Source organism: Ambystoma mexicanum, chromosome 3p (genome assembly GCF_040938575.1).
Source record: "Ambystoma mexicanum isolate Mex_15411 chromosome 3p, UKY_AmexF1_1, whole genome shotgun sequence".
In the NCBI taxonomy this organism is placed as follows: Eukaryota; Metazoa; Chordata; class Amphibia; order Caudata; family Ambystomatidae; genus Ambystoma; species Ambystoma mexicanum.
The window spans coordinates 214278151-214300919 of record NC_090925.1 but is presented as its reverse complement, the minus strand read 5'-3'; the positions used below and the strand labels follow the sequence as shown (position 1 = coordinate 214300919).

Here is a 22769-nt window from a genome sequence, read left to right as displayed (position 1 = left end):
ATTAGTGGCAATAGTAGTACAAGCAGTACTACTACTATTACTGATGGAAAACTCTTTGGATGCCCTCCATAGTACCAATGCTGTTTCACTGCTACTCACAACAGTAATTATATTTGTAGTGCAATTTTTTATACAGCAGTAGTGGTAGACCACTAAAAGTAAATGTAGTAGTATTAGTTCTAGTCCTAGTCCTACTACCTGCACTACAACACTACAAGCAAAATATGGGTTACTAACCCCATCAGCACTATTACTGAAAGCAGCAGTAACCGCGGCAGCAGCATTAGTACTACCAACAGCATCACAGGCAGCGCTACTTATAGCAGTAGTAGTAGCCATATTACTGGTGGTACTACTGTTATGACTGCATCTAGCTGTATTACTTCTGCTATTACTACGTGTAATACTTCTAGTGGTACTGTAGTAGTAGGTGTAGTGGTAGCAGTACCACTTGTGTTGCTGATAGCACTACTAGTACTGCTATTAGTACTTTCAATAGTAGTAGTATTAAGACTATCACTGTCCCAGTTATAATAGTGCTAGTATTTCTAACAGTAGTAGTAGGGTAGTGACTGCTAATCTCAACACACAAGTACTACAGCAGTGTGAGTTTTCATTTCTCTGCAAATAATGCGTTATGGGACTTGGAGTCCTGGGTCACATCAATTGAATACAATAAGTAAGACACCAACAATGTTCATACCGAATTATCCTGGACGACCATTAGTAATAGTATCAGAAGTAGTACTGCTATTAATGTTTGACATAATAGTACTCCTACCAACATTAGTACCACTGTCACCAGCACAAGTAGTAGTATCAGAGTAGGAATACTTCTCGTAACAAGTGCACTATTTGTCGGAGTAGTACTCTGGTAGTAGTGGAAATACTAGCACTACTACCTTTACCAAAAGTTGTAGTAGCAGCACTATTACCGGTAGTAACAGCAGCAGCAGCAGCAGAACTACTACGGCCATTCACACTACAGTACTAATTTTACTGACAGTATTAGAGATGTTGTTAGTTTCAATACTACTTCCAATATGAGTATTAGAAGTAGTACTCATACTATGAGGTGTTACTAGTAGCAGTAGTAGTACTTGTATTAGTAAAAGCAACTAGTACTACCAGTAGTAGTGGTGCTACTAGTAGCAATGTAAAGTTAGTACTACATGTACTAATAGTACTACTACTGTCAGGGGCAGTAATACTGCTAGTACTGCTAGCCATGGCACAGGCAGTACCACTACCACTAGTGGTAGTACTGCTAGTACTACTACAGCAACACGTAATAATTCTACCATTACTACTGATAGCAGTACTGCTAATACAGCTTATTAGTAATATGAAGGTTATTATTACTACCAATGGCACTAATTCTACCATTAATAAAGGTATCAGTATTAGTGCTACTAATGGCCTCGGAAGTAGCATATCAGTAGTAGCACTAGTGCTCCTGGTAGCAGACTTACTGTTACTATTTCAAATGCTGACAGTATCAGGGCAATGCCTACTCCTAATGGTAGTAGTGCTACTATTGTTACTGAACGCAGTGCTACGTTTAGGAGTAATGCTGCTGGTAGTAATGAATAAAAGCACTACTAATCCGGGCACTAGAAGCATGGGGGACAGGTTTAGTTGCTGCAATAAGAAATCTGCAGATGGCACTGCCTGCCCCCCTGCTCTCATACCCTTTCCCATTACAGGCTTGAACGCAGCTCACACAATGGACGCCACCCTAGCAAGAATAATGCTCATGAGAACGTGGGAAATAAGGTGGAATCCTTTCATCGCTGCAACATAGGCAGAAGACACAAGTGTAACAGTAAATAGTGGACAACATGTTGTAAACACTGCACGTCCACTTTAAGACACTCTTTCTGGCCCACTCTCTTTCTAGACACCTGCTCGATCTTTTGACCTAGAAGCCTTCACGTGGGCTTAAGTAGTAGGGACCTAGGAGAGTATTCTTGTGTATTAGTGCACAACACCGCCACTGCGCGTCCCACAGCTAACAACCCATGTGTTATGGCCAAGACCCCGTCATCAAGGAAGACCGTCTGTGCTCGCTCACACAGAGACTCAATGAGCATCTATTGAGGCATACTTAGTGCTGTGTGATGGGACTCTATCGCTGGTGCAGTGATTAAAATGGAACACAGGGTGAATAGAGACCAAATGACTACCTGATGGGCGCATGAATTATTGGCGCAATGCCTATCAGATGGGATTTGATTTCTGGCCCTATGCCTGCTGATAAGCGACATGGATATTGACACAACAGATATCTCATGGTGCTCAACTACTGACACAATACCTTTCAGATCAAAAGCATGATTGCTGACACAATTCCTTTCAGATCAAAAGCATGATTACTGGCACAATACCTTTCAGATCAAAAGTATGATTACTGCCCCAATACCTTTCAGATCAAAAGCATGATTACTGCCCCAATACCTTTCAGATCAAAAGCATGATTACTGACACAATGGGCCTCATTATGAGTATGCTGGTCTGGTAACAATGGTGCCAGTAAGCTACCAGCACCGTTGATAAAAGACTGGTATACTCCGAGTTCTGTGGGCGGGTGCCTTTCCGCCTGCCAGGCACCCACCCGCAGACTTTGACGGAAGCACCGGCACTGTTGCACACAGTGCCGGTGCTTCCGTCCTCCCCGTTCGAGGGGATTGGGTCCTCCGACGTATTCCATATCTATGACAGTAATCACCACAGCTGTGCTGCTTCGGAAAATCTTTCGGCGTCTGAGTCCTGCGTCGATGACTTTGATACGCTGTCCTCGAGGGCCTCCGTCGAGCCGACGTCACCGGATGTTATAAGTAGGACGCACGACACCCGTAGCCTCAGTTCTGTTTTTTCCGCGAACGTGTTTGCTTCGGAGATCTCGGCGCGCCACGACTCTTATGAGTTCTGTTCTTTCAGTTCCTCGAACCTGTTCTTTTGTGAACATTTATGATGTCCTCGTCTTCTACCCCGCGGCCGGGTTTTAAGAAGTGTCGGGAATGTGGGTGCAAGACGTTGTTGACAGATTCGCACAACGCCTGCCTCTGGTGCCTCGGTGAGGACCACGACACGGATGACTGTGTAGACTGCCAGTCGCTTACTTCGAAGGCCTTCCGGGAGTGTAAGAAGAAGCTTTACGTAGGTAAGGTGGCCAAGCCCCGGAAGTCGAAGTCCGCCGGCCTTTCGACTGACGATTCGAGGAGCGACTCTCTGCATCGTCGTCGGCGGTCTGGGGGGGGTCTCGGTCCCGGAGTAGGTCCCGCCATTCCTCTGCTTCTTCGAGGCACTCACGGAAGTGCCGTCACCGGTCACCTTCCCCTTCCTCGTCCGAGGATTCTGCCCGTCGGCAGGTTGCTTGTCCCAACAAGCATTCCACTCCTGCCGAATGGGATTCCTTTCAGCAGGAGATGATGACGATTTTTCAGTCGAAGGGCTCCGGTCCGTCCGTGCCATCTAAAGACGCCGGCCGTGACCGTGCTAGAGACACCACTCACACGCCTTCGGGCTCGAGTGGTCGTCGCGATCACCAGGTGCCTTCGAGGTCCCGGTCAGACAAAGTTGGTCGCTCTAGACATGCCCGTTCCAGGTCCCGGTCCTCGACGCCCTCGAGACCGTCGGAGCCTGTGAAGTCTTCGAAGAAGACATCGGCGCCGAGGTCGTCGGAGGACTCTCTCGAGGCTCCTCTTCTGAGGAAGCCGTCGACGCCATCGGCGCCCAGGCTGTCGAAGGACACGCTGGGGGCTCCACCCTCGAGGACTGTGTTGAAGCTGTCGGCGCCACGCTCGATGTCGACGCCGATTCCATCGACGCCCTTGACGCCTTTCGAGGCTGTTTTGTCAGAGGTACCCCGTGGGGAACCCCCTAGCAAGGCTCTGGCAAAGGCTAAAAATGTCTTTGTCCCTTTTTCTGTGCCCTCATTCCAGCCTCTGGATTATATTTCTGAGGTGGATGAAGGGTCTGAGGAAGGTATGGTTCCTGAGGAGGTACCTAACAAGATTTTGTCTGGGCATAGCCAGATTGAAGACCTGCGGCAGTCATTGCACGACACCAGTGGTCTGGAAACCTCTCCGGAGGTGGAGTTCTGTAGGCCTGAGCCTGGCACCCATGCTGAGTCCTTGTACCGGCGCCTTATGTCGAGGGTAACGGAATACTTGGGGTGGTCTGCGCCACCAGTGGATTTTCTGCAGGATGACCTGACGGATATCCTCGACCAAGGTCCGCCAACTGACCCGGTACTGCCATTCCATATGCCTTGCAAAGAAGGGTGGCGGTGGCTTGGACTGCCCTGGAGAGTCTTCCGGCAGTGAGCAAGTCTTTGCCGCGAAAATAACATCCAGCCCTGCTACTTGACCACGCACCCCACTCCGGAGAGTTTGGTGGTGCAGGCGGCTACGGCCCCAGCAAAGCAGGCGTCGTACCCTACCATCCCTCCTGATAGGGACGACAAGCATTTTGATGGCTGGGCGAAGAAAGTGTTTTCTTCAGGGGGTATGGCTTTGCAGGCAGCCAACTCCGTGTGTGCCTTGTCACGTTTCACGCATACTCTGTGGAACTGTATTTCGTTAGCGGCTGAACATATTACCGTAGGGGAGGAATGGGATGGTTTTCTTGCCATGGTGCAGGATGGCAAGGATGCCACGTGTGAGTCCGTTCAGTCGGGTCTGGACATGGCAGATTGTGTCAGCCGGTCCATGGCGGCAAGCACCGTAATATGCAGGTTTACGTGGTTGCGGAAGTCAGGGTTTGCTCCTGATGTGCAAGCTCGGCTCCTCAACATGCCCTTTGATGGTGAACATCTTTTTGGCAGCAAGGCTGACAAGAGCCTTGAGAGGTTGTAGACCTCCAAAGCTGCAGCGAAGTCGTTGAGCGCTGCAGTTCGCCAAACTCCGCCTTTTCGTCCTAGGGGACAGCAATGGAGGGGAGGTTCCTTTCTATATTGCTCCTCCTTTAGTAGATCGAGAGGAGCTGCAAGTCAAAGGTGCCACCGTAGGAGTGCCAGAGGGTGAAAACAAGGTACTCGAGTTGCCAAGGCCTCTCGGGCTGTTGCCTCTTTGCCCTCAGGCAACGCCGCAGCCAGTTCAGCTCGGTCATGAGGCCATGTCCCATGGTTCGCCGGTTGGGGGAAGGCTGGCACAGCATCTTGTGGAATGGCGTGCCATTACTTCAGATGTGTAGGTTCTGGAGATCATAGCCCACGGCTACTGTCTTCCTTTCTGGCAGAGGCCTCACGACAATCCACCAGGGAATCTCTCTGAAGAGTCCGGATCCAGTCCCTGCTGGAGAAGGGCGCCATAGAACTGGTGCCTGTAGCGGAGAGGAACAAGGGATGGTATTCTCCTTATTTTTTTATTTCGAAGAAAGACGGGGGATTGAGACCCATCATGGACTTGCGCTGTTTAAACAACTCCTCAGGAAGGACAAGGTCAAGATGGTTACTCTCTCTCAAGTCCTCCAGGCCCTTCAACTTCAGGACTTGTTGGTGTCTCTTGACCTCAAGGACGCTTACTTTCATGTGCCGATCCATCCCAAGCACAAGAAGTACCTGAGGTTCGTGGTTGGTGACTCGCACTTTCAGTTTCGGGTCCTGCTGTTCGGATTGACCTCCGCCCGAGGGTTTTATCCAAGCTCATGGTGGTGGTGGCAGCGTATCTCAGGAAAGAGGGATTCACGTCTACCCCTACCTGGACGATTGGTTGATCATGGCGCGCTCTCCCGAGCTAGTCCTGGTTCATCTGTCCGTCACCTGCCACTCCCTTCACAAGCTGGCCTTCTCCCTCAACTTAAAGAAGACCCACTTGATGCCAACTCAGCGGCTCCAGTACATCGGAGCAGTGCTCGACACATCCCTGGGGCAGTGTTTTCCTCCCCAGGTGAGGGCTCTTCACATTCAGCGGATGGTACACAGGTTTTGACATGCCCAGAGTCTCCCGGCGTTCGAGTTCTTGAGGTTGCTCGACCTCATGGCATCCTACATTCTTCTGGTGCAAGAGGCCCGGTTGCGGATGAGATCGCTGCAATGGGCTCTCAAGATGCAGTGGTCACAGTCCTCCGGCAGGATGTCGGACCCCGTTCAGGTGCCGCCCTCGGTCGCTCAGGACCTTCTGTGGTGGGCCGACGAAGGCACTCTGATGAGGGGGGCTCCATTTTGGCTACCCTGGCTGGAGGTGACGATCGTGACGGACGCATCCCTCACGGGTTGGGGAGCTCATGCCAACGAGTTGACAGTCAGCAGTCGTTGGTCTCCGTCGGAGTCCAGACTCCATATCAATCTGCTGGAGCTGAGGGCCGTCAGGTTTGCCCTGAAGTCTTTTCTGCCGACTGTGCGAGGAAAGAATGTCCTGATTCTGACGGACAACACGGTGGCCATGCACTACCTCAACAAAAGGGGGGGGGCAGGGTCACTTCCTCTGTGCAGGGAGGCGAGGCAGCTCTGGTTCTGGGCCATCCAGCAGGGAATTTCGATCTCGGCAGTTCATCTGGCCGGAGACGAAAACGAGACGGCGGACGATCTGAGCAGGCAGAGCATGGTCTCTCACGAGTGGGAGCTGGCTCAGGAGATTCTCCTGGAGATCTTCGCCCTTTGGGGGACCCCTCAAGTGGATCTCTTTGCCTCCAGTGTCAACCGGAAGTGCAAAAGGTTCTGCTTGCGGGAATTTCCTCCAAGAGGAGCCTTAGGAGACGCATTCGTGGTGCAGTGGTCCTTCCCACTGCTGTAAGCGTTTCCTCCAGTCCCCGTCATCCCGCAAGTGCTGCGGATGTTATGGAGGTTCGGTTCCCGGATGATCCTCATTGCTCCGGCATGGGCCCGGAGGACGTGGTACCCAGACCTTCTCGACTTATCCAACTGCCCTTCACGTCGTCTTCCCTCCCGAGATGATCTGCTCTCAAGGGAGGGTGGTCAGGTTCTCCATCCAGAGGTCAGATCCCTCAACCTTCACACTTGGCTTCTGAAAGGTTGAGGTATAAGGATTGGGACCTCCCTGAAGACGTGAAGGAGGTGTTGCTTTCGGCCAGACGGCCGGCAACAAAGTCGCTGTACCGTTGCCGTTGGAGAAAGTTCTGCGACTGGTGCAGGGTTAAGAATGTGGATCCTTTTTCATGTGACATTTCTGTGGTTCTGTCTTTTTTGCTTTCTTTAGCCCACAAGGGCTTGCAAGTGGGGTACCATTAGAGGTTACCTGGCGGCGCTGTCCATATTTAAGCGCTCGTCTGAGGAGTGTTCTTATTTTAAAATCCCTTTAATTTCTCAGTTTCTAAAAGGGCTCACTAATGTGTTCCATCCGTCACCTTTCCAGGTGCCCTGTTGGGATTTGGACCTTGTTCTTAAGTTTCTAATGGGTGCTCCATTTGAGCCTTTACATTCTTGTCCTTTGAGACTGTTAACCCTGAAAACTGTATTTTTAGTTGTGGTCACTCCCGCTCGCAGAGTGAGTTACAGGCACTTTCAGTTAAGCCACCCTTCACTGTGTTTCATAAGGACAGGGTTGTCCTTACAGTTTGTCCTTCCTTTCTTCCGAAAGTGGTGTCGGAATTTCATTTAAGCCAGAAGGTCGTTCTTCCAGCATTTTATCCTCCTCTGCATCCTGGTAAGGACGAGGAGAGGCTCCATAGGTTAGATCCTAGGAGAGCTTTAAGTTTCTACATTTCATGCATGTCCCGGGTCAGGGTGGATGATCAGCTCTTTATAGGTTACGCTGGAAGGCGTTTGGGACAAGCTGTTACTAAGCAGACTTTGTCTAGATGGATTATCTTGGCAATTTCTGAATGTTACCGCTTGGCAGGTAAGGACCCACCGGTAGGTTTACGGGCCCATTCTACTAGGGGTATGGCTGCCTCTACTGCCCTGCAGAGGGGTGTTCCTATTCGTAACATCTGTGAAGCAGCCACTTGGGCTTTGGTCCATACTTTTGTATGACACTACTCCCTAGATTCTATCCATGGGCAGGATCTGGCCTTTGGCAAGGCGGTCCTTTACTCTGCAATTTGATTGGGCATTCTAAATTTCTTTATTCTAAATTCTTTTTCCCTCCTCCATACGTTGGTACTGCTTTGGGAGTCTGTCATAGATATGGAATACGTCGGAGGACCCAATCCCCTCGAAGAACAAGTTACTCTCTTACCTGGTAACGTTCTTTTGAAGGGATGGTCAGACGACGTATTCCATATCGCTCCCTCCCTGCCTACCCTGCTACAGAATTTCTTATGCGATTGCAGCTTACGTTTCCATAAGGCTTTCTGTGTTCATACTGGCAGAAGGTTGGTGCCACACGTTCTGGGGGAAAAAACTACAACTGAGGCTACGGGCGTCATGCGTCCTACTTATAACATCCGGTAACGTCGGCTCGACAGAGGCCCTGGAGGACAGCGTATCATTGATGCAGGACGCAGGCGCCGAAAGATTTTCAAAGCAGCACAGCTGTGGTGCTTACTGTCATAGATATGGAATACATCGTCGGACCATCCCATCGAAAGAACGTTACCAGGTAAGAGAGTAACTTGTTCTTCTATTGAGTCAAATGGGAATGGGGAGGAATTTTTTCCGGCGCCCGGGAATGGGCGTAAAACCCCATTGCCGGGCGAAGGAAAAAGAATTACTCCGGTGGTAGCCGTGCCATTTTTTCTGGCACGGCTACTGCCAGGGTCATAATGAGGCCCAATACCTTTCAGATCAAACGCATGATTACTGCCCCAATACCTTTCAGATCAAAAGCACTGACAAAATACCTTTCAGAACAAAAGCATGATTACTGGCACAATACATTTCCGATCAAAAGCATGATTACTGGTACAATACCTTTCAGATCAAAAACACTGACAAAATACCTTTCAGATCAAAAGCATGATTCCGGGCACAATACCCTTCAGATCAAAAGCATGATTCCTGGCACAATACCTTTCTGAGAAGAAGCATGATTAAATTCACAATAACCTTCTGATGGGGTATCATTAATGCCAAAATACCTATTTAATGGGGCTTGCTTATAGGCACTATAAACACCTGATAAGGAGCAGGACTACTGCCACAATTCCTATCTGATCAGATGCATATTTACTGGCACAGCATCTATCTAATGGGGCATAATTACTGGCACCACAATGAGATTATAATTGGCGCAATCACTGGCACAACACCTGTCTGATAAGAGGCATTGGGCCTCATTACACGGTAGGCGGTAACCATGGCACTATTAGTGCCATGGTTGCTGCCGGTATTTTACCGTGTCTGCCTTGGTGGATGGCGGAATTACCGCCCTACTCCAAGGTGAGCGGGGGCGGTAATTCCTCATTCACCAAGGGCCTTCCCCATTCCCATTTTTGCCACCATAGGGCATAATGGGAATGGGGAAGGTGCTAATTACGGTACCGCAAATTGCGGTACCGTAATTAGCACCGAGGTCCCTTTACGGCACCCTACTTTAACGGCTGGTAAAACCAGCTGTTAAGGTTGGGTCCCGCAAAGGGAACTCGTAGTAAGGCGGTAAGGGTTTACCCGTACCGGTGCCCTTACCAGTACCGGTAAACCTTTACCGCCTACTGTGTAATGAGGCCCATTATCATTAGGAATTCTGTTTTTAGTATGAGCCCATTACTAGATAACAGGGTCTGACCAACAGCATACAGGAAAATGTGACTTTCCCAGATAGCTGGCACAATAACAGCCTAATAGCCATGTCTGCACATTACCGACATGTGTATTCCACAAGATGACCTTTAGTTGTACAAAGAGAGCATAGATGCTGCTTGTTAACCATAACAAATATGTATTAAGACTATTAGAGATAACTGTGCTGTGAATGACCTGAGCAGTAGCTTCGCAGTGCAATTCATGTGCACGTGTGTCCTTTCAGTGAGCTGCAGAATTAGCGCACACTTTTTCATTGGCTGCTTAAACTTCAATCTAGTGCCATCAGGAAAACTGCCCACAGAGTCTCAGAAGCACTGACCGCCTTACACCTCCCCCATAGTGCTTATGAACTCAGCAATGATTGGCTGTCCGGTGCAAACCCTGGGCGGATATACCAGCCCAACATGGACAGGGGGGTAGGTTCCTGACCACTCACCCCCTTTGATCATACATGTGGAAGATGGGTCTTTGCAGAGGTGGCCCAGTGGCATGTTTTGCTATCATAGCGCATGTCTGGGGAGGAATCTCTGAATTACAGCAAGTGGTCAGTTGCGGTCGTTGTTCAGATCTTATCCCCCCAAAAACCCTAGCAAGATATTGGGCCTCATTACGAGGTAGCCATGGTGCTATCAGCACCATGGCTACCCCCTTACCGCATTCCGGGTCCCGGTTGGCGAAATAGGGACTTACCGGGTCATTCTAACCTTGGAGGATCTGGTAAGTCCCCATTCCGAGAACCATTCCACCTTCCCATTCATGCCCCTATAGGGCTCAATGGGAATGGGGATGGAGCTAATAACGGGCCTGTTATTAGCTCCCTGGTCCCTTAGCGGCTAAAACCAGGCACCCATAGCGGGACCCGCTAAGGGACCTCGGAATAGGGCGGTAAGGGTTTACCAGCACCGGTCTCCTTACCGGTGCCCGTTAACCCTTACCACCCACCTCGTAATGAGGCCCATTGAGTTGGCACTTCCATTGAAAGAATTACATCAAGCGTATAAATGAGCTGGGAGCCCGGAGAGGGTAAGGTTGACTGGCTTGCCCATTTCTGGAACAAAGTTCCGCAGAAAGCAAGAACACACGTGTTTCGGCTTCACCCCATATAATTTACAACGAATGTCCACTAAGGTACTTTACTCGCCTGCAGGGTGCGGGGGGGTAGGAACTGATGGACTCTTCGGGAACATACCTGCACCTGATCACGTGGGTTCCAAACTTTATTTCCAGTGGGGGACTATATCTTAAAGTAAAATGTGTGGGCATATCTCTCTCTCTCTCTCTCTCTCTCTCTCTCTCTCTCTTTCTTTCTCTCTCTTTTCCTCTGCCTCATTCTCTCCCTCTACTTCTCTATTCACTGCTTACCCTTTTCTTTCTTTGTGAGTGGGCCTGTAATTTGAATCTCCCCCTCACCCGTGCACATTGCAAATCTCCATTTTCAGAAAACTCCACCCCCCCACCCCCATTGAAGAATGGGAGGAAACGTCTGGAAACCCCTCCACCACCCCCACAATACCGCCGCCATTGTGCATTATGTGACCATAACCAGCCATCTCTCTACTCACCTCTTTTCCCTCATTCCTATTCTTTTGTATCCGTCCCCCTTGCCTCACCTCTCCTATAACCTCCCCTCCCCACCCCCTGCTGTCTTCACCATCCTCTCTCACCTCCCCATGACTCCACACTTCGCTCCTATCTCATGCGCGCCCATCATCTACCCCGCTGGTCCATTTACCATCCCATCCCATCACTTCCCTCCCCCGCCACTCCTTTATACCGGCCCCGTCTCTCCAGTCTGTCCACTTGTCTCCAATGAAGGTGCCGGGGATGGCTCGGAAGCGCAAGCCCTTGTCCGACGAAGAGACCTCTCAGGCAGACAGCGAGCCCTCCCGGAAGGCCGACGAAGAGGAGGATGAGAGCACCGCACTCAGCATCAACGAGGAGATGAAGAAAATGCTGAACCAGCTGTGAGTCAAATGGGCCCTTCCACTTGACCTTGCTGTCGACACTCCGGCTTCATCCTCCACAAATGGCGCCTGTTCACAGATCAGACGCAGCTAGTGCCGCCACATCACCCCTCGCAACCAGCACTCATTCGCACATCAGCCACGGCTAGTGGCCCTCTACTGACCTACACAGTACACCAGTTCCATACCCAGCACCTCTGCACACCCGCACCACCCCCCATAGCCAGCCCCTCTGCACATCCACGCCACCCTCATAGCCAGCACCTCTGCACATCCACACCACCCCAACAGCCAGCCCCTCTGCACATCCACGCCACCCTCATAGCCAGCACCTCTGCATATCCACACCACCCCAACAGCCAGCCCCTCTGCACATCCACACCACTCTCATAGCCAGCACCTCTGCACACCCGCACCACCCCCATAGCCAGCCCCTCTGCACATCCACGCCACCCTCATAGCCAGCACCTCTGCACATCCACACCACCCCAACAGCCAGCCCCTCTGCACATCCACGCCACCCTCATAGCCAGCACCTCTGCACATCCACACCACCCCAACAGCCAGCCCCTCTGCACATCCACGCCACCCTCATAGCCAGTACCTCTGCACATCCACACCACCCCAACAGCCAGCCCCTCTGCACATCCACACCACCCTCATAGCCAGCACCTCTGCACATCCACGCCAACCCAACAGCCAGCCCCTCTGCACATCTACACCACCCTCATAGCCAGCACCTCTGCACATCCACGCCAACCCAATAGCCAGCACCTCTGCACATCCACACCACCCTCATAGCCAGCCCCTCTGCACATCCACACCAACCCAATAGCCAGCACCTCTGCACATCCGCACCACCCCCATACCAGCCCCTCTGCACATCCACACCACCCCCATACCCAGCCCCTCTGCACATCCACACCACCCTCATAGCCAGCAGCTCTGCACATCCACACCACTCCAATAGCTAGCCCCTCTGCACATCCACACCACCCCATACAAGCCCCTCTGCACATCCACACCACCCCCATACCCAGCCCCTCTGCACATCCACACCACCCTCATAGCCAGCACCTCTGCACATCCACACCACCCCCATAGCCAGCCCCTCTGCACATCCACACCACCCTCATAGCCAGCACCTCTGCACATCCACACCGCCCCCATACCAGCCCCTCTGCACATCCACACACCCCCATACCAGCCCCTCTGCACATCCACACACCCCAATAGCCAGCACCTCTGCACATCCACACCACCCCCATACCAGCCCCTCTGCACATCCACACCACCCCCATACCCAGCCCCTCTGCACATCCACACCAGCCCCATACCCAGCCCCTCTGCACATCCGCACCACCCTCATAGCCAGCACCTCTGCACATCCACACCACCCCCATAACCAGCCCCTCTGCACATCCACACCACCCTCATAGCCAGCACCTCTGCACATCCACACCACCCCAACAGCCAGCCCCTCTGCACATCCACACCACCCTCATAGCCAGCACCTCTGCACATACACGCCAACCCAATAGCCAGCACCTCTGCACATCCGCACCACCCCCATACCAGCCCCTCTGCACAACCACACCACCCCCATACCCAGCCCCTCTGCACATCCACACCACCCCCATACCCAGCCCCTCTGCACATCCGCACCACCCTCATAGCCAGCAGCTCTGCACATCCACACCACTCCAATAGCTAGCCCCTCTGAACATCCACACCACCCCCATACCAGCCCCTCTGCACATCCACACCACCCCCATACCCAGCCCCTCTGCACATCCACACCACCCTCATAGCCAGCACCTCTGCACATGCACACCACCCCAATAGCCAGCCCCTCTGCACATCTACACCACTCCCAGCCTGCACCCCTACACTATTCCTATCTGCTGGCATGCCTAAACATTGCTAATAGCCTGCACCCCTACACGATTCCTAACTGCTGGCATGCCTAAACATTGCTAATAGCCAGCACCTCTACACTATTCCTAACTGCTGGCATGCCTAAACATTGCTAATAGCCTGCACCCCTACACTATTCTTAACAGCTAGCACGCCTATTCATTGCTAACAACCAGCACCCCTACTCTATTGCTTAAAGCTAGCATTCCTATAACTTGCTAGTAGCCAGCACCCTTGCACTATTCCTTACAGATATAATTCCAATAACTTGCGAATAGCCAGCACCCCTACACTATTGCTTAAAGCTAGCATTTCTATAACTGGCTAATAGCCAGCACCCCTACACTATTGCTTAAAGCTAGCATTTCTATAACTGGCTAATAGCAAGCACCCCTACACTATTGCTTAAAGCTAGTATTCCAATAACTTACTAATAGCCAGCACCCCTACACTATTGCTTAAAGCTAGCATTCCTATAACTAGCTAATAGCCAGCAGCCCTGAACTATTGCTTAAAGCTAGCATTCCTATAACTTGCTAATAGCCAGCACCCCTACACTATTGCCTCAAGCTAGCATTCCTATAACTAGCTAATAGCCAGCACCCCTGAACTGATGCTTAAAGCTAGCATTTCTATAACTTGCTAATAGCCAGCACCCCTACACTATTGCTTAAAGCTAGCATTTCTATAACTTGCTAATAGCCAGCACCCCTACACTATTGCTTAAAGATAGCATTCCAATAACTTGCTAATAGCCAGCCCCCCTACACTATTGCTTACAGATGGAATTCCAATAACCTGCGAATAGCCAGAACCCCACGCTATTCCTTACAGCTAGCATACCAATAACCTGCTAATAGCCGGCACCCCTACACTATTGCTTAAAGCTAGCATTCCTATAACTTGCTATTAGCCAGCACCCCTACAGCATTGCTTAAAGCTAGCATTCCTATACCTGGCTAATAGCCAGCACCCCCACACTATTCCTTACAGCTAGCATTCCTATAACTGGCTAATAGCCAGCACCCCTGCACTATTCCTAAAGGTTATAATTCCTATAACTGGCTAATTGCCAGCACCCCTACACTATTGCTTAAAGCTAGTATTCCAATAACTTACTAATAGCCAGCACCACTACACTACTGCTTAAAGCTAGCATTCCTATAACTAGCTAATAGCCAGCACTCCTACACTATTGCCTCAAGCTAGCATTCCTATAACTAGCTAATAACCAGCACCCCTGAACTGATGCTTAAAGCTAGCATTTCTATAACTTGCTAATAGCCAGAACTCCTACACTATTGCCTCAAGATAGCATTCCTATAACTAGCTAATAGCCAGCACCCCTGAACTGATGCTTAAAGCTAGCATTTCTATAACTTGCTAATAGCCAGCACCCCTACACTATTGCTTAAAGCTAGCATTTCTATAACTTGCTAATATCCAGCACCCCTACACTATTGCTTAAAGATAGTATTCCTATAACTGGCTAATAGCCAGCACCCCTGCACTATTCCTAAAGGTTATAATTCCTATAACTGGCTAATAGCCAGCACCCCTACACTATTGCTTAAAGCTAGTATTCCAATAACTTACTAATAGCCAGCACCCCTACACTATTGCTTAAAGCTAGCATTCCTATAACTAGCTAATAGCCAGCAGCCCTGAACTATTGCTTAAAGCTAGCATTCCTATAACTTGCTAATAGCCAGCACCCCTGAACTGATGCTTAAGGCTAGCATTCCAATAACTTACTAATAGCCAGCACCCCTACACTATTGCTTAAAGCTAGCATTCCTATAACTTGCTAATAGCCAGCACCCCTGAACTGATGCTTAAGGCTAGCATTTCTATAACTTGCTAATAGCCAGCACCCCTACACTATTGGCTAAAGCTAGCATTCCTATAACTGGCTAATAGCCAGCACCCCTGCACTATTCCTAAAGGTTATAATTCCTATAACTGGCTAATAGCCAGCACCCCTACACTATTGCTTAAAACTAGTATTCAAATAAGTTAGTAATAGCCAGCACCCCTACACTATTGCTTAAAGCTAGCATTCCTATAACTTGCTAATAGCCAGCACCCCTACACTATTGCCTCAAGCTAGCATTCCTATAACTAGCTAATAGCAGCACCCCTGAACTGATGCTTAAAGCTAGCATTTCTATAACTTGCTAATAGCCAGCACCCCTACACTATTGCTTAAAGCTAGCATTTCTATAACTTGCTAATAGCCAGCACCCCTACACTATTGCTTAAAAGATAGCATTCCAATAACTTGCTAATAGCCAGCCCCCCTACACTATTGCTTACAGATGGAATTCCAATAACCTGCGAATAGCCAGAACCCCACGCTATTCCTTACAGCTAGCATACCAATAACCTGCTAATAGCCGGCACCCCTACACTATTGCTTAAAGCTAGCATTCCTATAACTTGCTATTAGCCAGCACCCCTACAGCATTGCTTAAAGCTAGCATTCCTATAACTGGCTAATAGCCAGCACCCCCACACTATTCCTTACAGCTAGCATTCCTATAACTGGCTAATAGCCAGCACCCCTGCACTGTTCCTAAAGGTTATAATTCCTATAACTGGCTAATAGCCAGCACCCCTACACTATTGCTTAAAGCTAGTATTCCAATAACTTACTAATAGCCAGCACCACTACACTACTGCTTAAAGCTAGCATTCCTATAACTAGCTAATAGCCAGCACTCCTACACTATTGCCTCAAGCTAGCATTCCTATAACTAGCTAATAGCCAGCACCCCTGAACTGATGCTTAAAGCTAGCATTTCTATAACTTGCTAATAGCCAGAACTCCTACACTATTGCCTCAAGCTAGCATGCCTATAACTAGCTAATAGCCAGCACCCCTGAACTGATGCTTAAAGCTAGCGTTTCTATAACTTGCTAATAGCCAGCACCCCTACACTATTGCTTAAAGCTAGCATTTCTATAACTTGCTAATAGCCAGCACCCCTACACTATTGCTTAAAGATAGAATTCCTATAACTGGCTAATAGCCAGCACCCCTGCACTATTCCTAAAGGTTATAATTCCTATAACTGGCTAATAGCCAGCACCCCTACACTATTGCTTAAAGCTAGTATTCCAATAACTTACTAATAGCCAGCACCCCTGAACTATTGCTTAAAGCTAGCATTCCTATAACTTGCTAATAGCCAGCACCCCTGAACTGATGCTTAAAGCTAGCATTTCTATAACTTGCTAATAGCCAGCACCCCTACACTATTGCTTAAAGCTAGCATTTATATAACTTGCTAATAGCCAGCACCCCTACACTATTGGCTAAAGCTAGCATTCCTATAACTGGCTAATAGCCAGCACCCCTGCACTATTCCTAAAGGTTATAATTCCTATAACTGGCTAATAGCCAGCACCCCTACACTATTGCTTAAAACTAGTATTCAAATAAGTTAGTAATAGCCAGCACCCCTACACTATTGCTTAAAGCTAGCATTCCTATAACTAGCTAATAGCCAGCAGCCCTGAACTATTGCTTAAAGCTAGCATTCCTATAACCAGCTAATAGCCAGCACCCCTGAACTGATGCTTAAAGATAGCATTTCTATAACTTGCTAATAGCCAGCACCCCTACACTATTGCTTAAAGCTAGCATTTCTATAACTTGCTAATAGCCAGCACCCCTACACTATTGGTTAAAGCTAGCATTCCTATAACTGGCTAATAGCCAGCACCCCTGCACTATTCCTAAAGGTTATAATTCCTATAACTGGCTAATAGCCAGCACCCCTACACTATTGCTTAAAACTAGTATTCAAATAAGTTAGTAATAGCCAGCACCCCTACACTATTGCTTAAAGCTAGCATTCCTATAACTAGCTAATAGCCAGCAGCCCTGAACTATTGCTTAAAGCTAGCATTCCTATAACTTGCTAATAGCCAGCACTCCTACACTATTGCCTCAAGCTAGCATTCCTATAACTAGCAAATAGCCAGCACCCCTGAACTGATGCTTAAAGCTAGCATTTCTATAACTTGATAATAGCCAGCACCCCTACACTATTGCTTAAAGCTAGCATTTCTATAACTTGCTAATAGCCAGCGCCCCTACACTATTGCTTAAAGATAGCATTCCAATAACTTGCTAATAGCCAGCCCCCCTACACTATTGCTTACCGATGGAATTCCAATAACCTGCGAATAGCCAGAACCCCACACTATTCCTTACAGCTAGCATACCAATAACCTGCTAATAGCCAGCACCCCTACAGCATTGCTTAAAGCTAGCATTCGTATTACTGGCTAATAGCCAGCACCCCCACACTATTCCTTACAGCTAGCATTCCTACAACTGGCTAATAGCCAGCACCCCTGCACTATTCCTTACAGCTAGCATTCCTATAACTGGCTAATAGCCAGCACCCATACACTATTGGTTAAAGCTAGCATTCCTATAACTCGCTAATAGCCAGCACCCCTGCACTATTCCTTACAGATGGAATTCCAATAACCTGCGAATAGCCAGAACCCCACACTATTCCTTACAGCTAGCATACCAATAACCTGCTAATAGCCGGACCCCCTACACTATTGCCTAAAGCTAGCATTCCTATAACTTGCTAATAGCCAGCACCCCCACACTATTCCTTACAGCTAGCATTCCTATAACTGGCTAATAGCCAGCACCCCTGCACTATTCCTTACAGCTAGCATTCCTATTACTGGCTAATAGCCAGCACCCCTACACTATTGCTTAAAGCTAGTATTCCAATAACTTACTAATAGCCAGCACCACTACACTACTGCTTAAAGCTAGCATTCCTATAACTAGCTAATAGCCAGCACTCCTACACTATTGCCTCAAGCTAGCATTCCTATAACTAGCTAATAACCAGCACCCCTGAACTGATGCTTAAAGCTAGCATTTCTATAACTTGCTAATAGCCAGAACTCCTACACTATTGCCTCAAGCTAGCATTCCTATAACTAGCTAATAGCCAGCACCCCTGAACTGATGCTTAAAGCTAGCATTTCTATAACTTGCTAATAGCCAGCACCCCTACACTATTGCTTAAAGCTAGCATTTCTATAACTTGCTAATAGCCAGCACCCCTACACTATTGCTTAAAGATAGCATTCCTATAACTGGCTAATAGCCAGCACCCCTGCACTATTCCTAAAGGTTATAATTCCTATAACTGGCTAATAGCCAGCACCCCTACACTATTGCTTAAAGCTAGTATTCCAATAACTTACTAATAGCCAGCACCCCTACACTATTGCTTAAAGCTAGCATTCCTATAACTAGCTAATAGCCAGCAGCCCTGAACTATTGCTTAAAGCTAGCATTCCTATAACTTGCTAATAGCCAGCACCCCTGAACTGATGCTTAAGGCTAGCATTTCTATAACTTGCTAATAGCCAGCACCCCTACACTATTGCTTAAACCTAGCATTTCTATAACTTGCTAATAGCCAGCACCCCTACACTATTGGCTAAAGCTAGCATTCCTATAACTGGCTAATAGCCAGCACCCCTGCACTATTCCTAAAGGTTATAATTCCTATAACTGGCTAATAGCCAGCACCCCTACACTATTGCTTAAAACTAGTATTCAAATAAGTTAGTAATAGCCAGCACCCCTACACTATTGCTTAAAGCTAGCATTCCTATAACTTGCTAATAGCCAGCACCCCTACACTATTGCCTCAAGCTAGCATTCCTATAACTAGCTAATAGCCAGCACCCCTGAACTGATGCTTAAAGCTAGCATTTCTATAACTTGCTAATAGCCAGCACCCCTACACTATTGCTTAAAGCTAGCATTTCTATAACTTGCTAATAGCCAGCACCCCTACACTATTGCTTAAAGATAGCATTCCAATAACTTGCTAATAGCCAGCCCCCCTACACTATTGCTTACAGATGGAATTCCAATAACCTGCGAATAGCCAGAACCCCACGCTATTCCTTACAGCTAGCATACCAATAACCTGCTAATAGCCGGCACCCCTACACTATTGCTTAAAGCTAGCATTCCTATAACTTGCTATTAGCCAGCACCCCTACAGCATTGCTTAAAGCTAGCATTCCTATAACTGGCTAATAGCCAGCACCCCCACACTATTCCTTACAGCTAGCATTCCTATAACTGGCTAATAGCCAGCACCCCTGCACTGTTCCTAAAGGTTATAATTCCTATAACTGGCTAATAGCCAGCACCCCTACACTATTGCTTAAAGCTAGTATTCCAATAACTTACTAATAGCCAGCACCACTACACTACTGCTTAAAGCTAGCATTCCTTTAACTAGCTAATAGCCAGCACTCCTACACTATTGCCTCAAGCTAGCATTCCTATAACTAGCTAATAGCCAGCACCCCTGAACTGATGCTTAAAGCTAGCATTTCTATAACTTGCTAATAGCCAGAACTCCTACACTATTGCCTCAAGCTAGCATTCCTATAACTAGCTAATAGCCAGCACCCCTGAACTGATGCTTAAAGCTAGCATTTCTATAACTTGCTAATAGCCAGCACCCCTACACTATTGCTTAAAGCTAGCATTTCTATAACGTGCTAATAGCCAGCACCCCTACACTATTGCTTAAAGATAGAATTCCTATAACTGGCTAATAGCCAGCACCCCTGCACTATTCCTAAAGGTTATAATTCCTATAACTGGCTAATAGCCAGCACCCCTACACTATTCCTTAAAGCTAGTATTCCAATAACTTACCAATAGCCAGCACCCCTGAACTATTGCTTAAAGCTAGCATTCCTATAACTTGCTAATAGCCAGCACCCCTGAACTGATGCTTAAAGCTAGCATTTCTATAACTTGCTAATAGCCAGCACCCCTACACTATTGCTTAAAGCTAGCATTTATATAACTTGCTAATAGCCAGCACCCCTACACTATTGGCTAAAGCTAGCATTCCTATAACTGGCTAATAGCCAGCACCCCTGCACTATTCCTAAAGGTTATAATTCCTATAACTGGCTAATAGCCAGCACCCCTACACTATTGCTTAAAACTAGTATTCACATAAGTTAGTAATAGCCAGCACCCCTACACTATTGCTTAAAGCTAGCATTCCTATAACTAGCTAATAGCCAGCAGCCCTGAACTATTGCTTAAAGCTAGCATTCCTATAACCAGCTAATAGCCAGCACCCCTGAACTGATGCTTAAAGCTAGCATTTCTATAACTTGCTAATAGCCAGCACCCCTACACTATTGCTTAAAGCTAGCATTTCTATAACTTGCTAATAGCCAGCACCCCTACACTATTGGTTAAAGCTAGCATTCCTATAACTGGCTAATAGCCAGCACCACTGCACTATTCCTAAAGGTTATAATTCCTATAACTGGCTAATAGCCAGCACCCCTACACTATTGCTTAAAACTAGTATTCAAATAAGTTAGTAATAGCCAGCACCCCTACACTATTGCTTAAAGCTAGCATTCCTATAACTAGCTAATAGCCAGCAGCCCTGAACTATTGCTTAAAGCTAGCATTCCTATAACTAGCAAATAGCTAGCACCCCTGAACTGATGCTTAAAGCTAGCATTTCTATAACTTGATAATAGCCAGCACCCCTACACTATTGCCTAAAGCTAGCATTTCTATAACTTGCTAATAGCCAGCACCCCTACACTATTGCTTAAGGATAGCATTCCAATAACTTGCTAATAGCCAGCCCCCCTACACTATTGCTTACCGATGGAATTCCAATAACCTGCGAATAGCCAGAACCCCACACTATTCCTTACAGCTAGCATACCAATAACCTGCTAATAGCCAGCACCCCTACAGCATTGCTTAAAGCTAGCATTCGTATTACTGGCTAATAGCCAGCACCCCCACACTATTCCTTACAGCTAGCATTCCTACAACTGGCTAATAGCCAGCACCCCTGCACTATTCCTTACAGCTAGCATTCCTATAACTGGCTAATAGCCAGCACCCATACACTATTGGTTAAAGCTAGCATTCCTATAACTCGCTAATAGCCAGCACCCCTGCACTATTCCTTACAGATGGAATTCCAATAACCTGCGAATAGCCAGAACCCCACACTATTCCTTACAGCTAGCATACCAATAACCTGCTAATAGCCGGACCCCCTACACTATTGCCTAAAGCTAGCATTCCTATAACTTGCTAATAGCCAGCACCCCCACACTATTCCTTACAGCTAGCATTCCTATAACTGGCTAATAGCCAGCACCCCTGCACTATTCCTTACAGCTAGCATTCCTATTACTGGCTAATAGCCAGCACCCATACACTATTGGTTAAAGCTAGCATTCCTATAACTCGCTAATAGCCAGCACCCCTGCACTATTCCTTACAGCTAGCATTCCTATAACTGGCTAATAGCCAGCACCCCTGCACTATTCCTTACAGCTAGCATTCCTATAACTGGCTAATAGCCAGCACCCATACACTATTGGTTAAAGCTAGCATTCCTATAACTCGCTAATAGCCAGCACCCCTGCACTATTCCTAAAAGTTATAATTCCTATAACTGGCTAATAGCCAGCACCCCTACACTATTGGTTAAAGCTAGCATTCCTATAACTCGCTAATAGCTAGCACCCCTGCACTATTCCTAAAAGTTATAATTCCTATAACTTGCTATTAGCCAGCACCCCTACAGCATTGCTTAAAGCTAGCATTCCTATAACTGGCTATTAGCCAGCACCCCCACACTATTCCTTACAGCTAGCATTCCTATAACTGGCTAATAGCCAGCACCCATACACTATTGGTTAAAGCTAGCATTCCTATAACTCGCTAATAGCCAGCACCCCTGCACTATTCCTTACAGCTAGCATTCCTATAACTGGCTAATAGCCAGCACCCCCACACTATTCCTTACAGCTAGCATTCCTATAACTGGCTAATAGCCAGCACCCCCACACTATTCCTTACAGCTAGCATTCCTATAACTGGCTAATAGCCAACACCCCTGCACTATTCCTTACAGCTAGCATTCCTATAACTGGCTAGTAGCCAGCACCCATAAACTATTGGTTAAAGCTAGCATTCCTATAACTCGCTAATAGCCAGCACCCCTGCACTATTCCTTACAGCTAGCATTCCTATAACTGGCTAATAGCCAGCACCCATACACTATTGGTTAAAGCTAGCATTCCTATAACTCGCTAATAGCCAGCACCCCTGCACTATTCCTAAAAGTTATAATTCCTATAACTGGCTAATAGCCAGCACCCCTACA

At 47.9% G+C, this 22769-nt stretch overlaps 1 protein-coding gene across 4 annotated transcripts in view; it reads left to right on the top strand.

Moving 5' to 3' along the window:
• The window catches only part of IFFO1 (intermediate filament family orphan 1), a 264382-nt gene that overhangs the window by 163544 nt on the left and 78069 nt on the right, over positions 1-22769 (top strand). For 2 of the 4 annotated variants that reach the window (XM_069650681.1, XM_069650677.1), the window contains one exon: positions 11438-11610. In XM_069650681.1, the coding sequence (XP_069506782.1) occupies positions 11438-11610 (173 nt within the window). The remainder of the gene's footprint in view (positions 1-11437; positions 11611-22769) is intronic. The other 2 variants (XM_069650678.1, XM_069650680.1) reach the window with 1 other exon arrangement.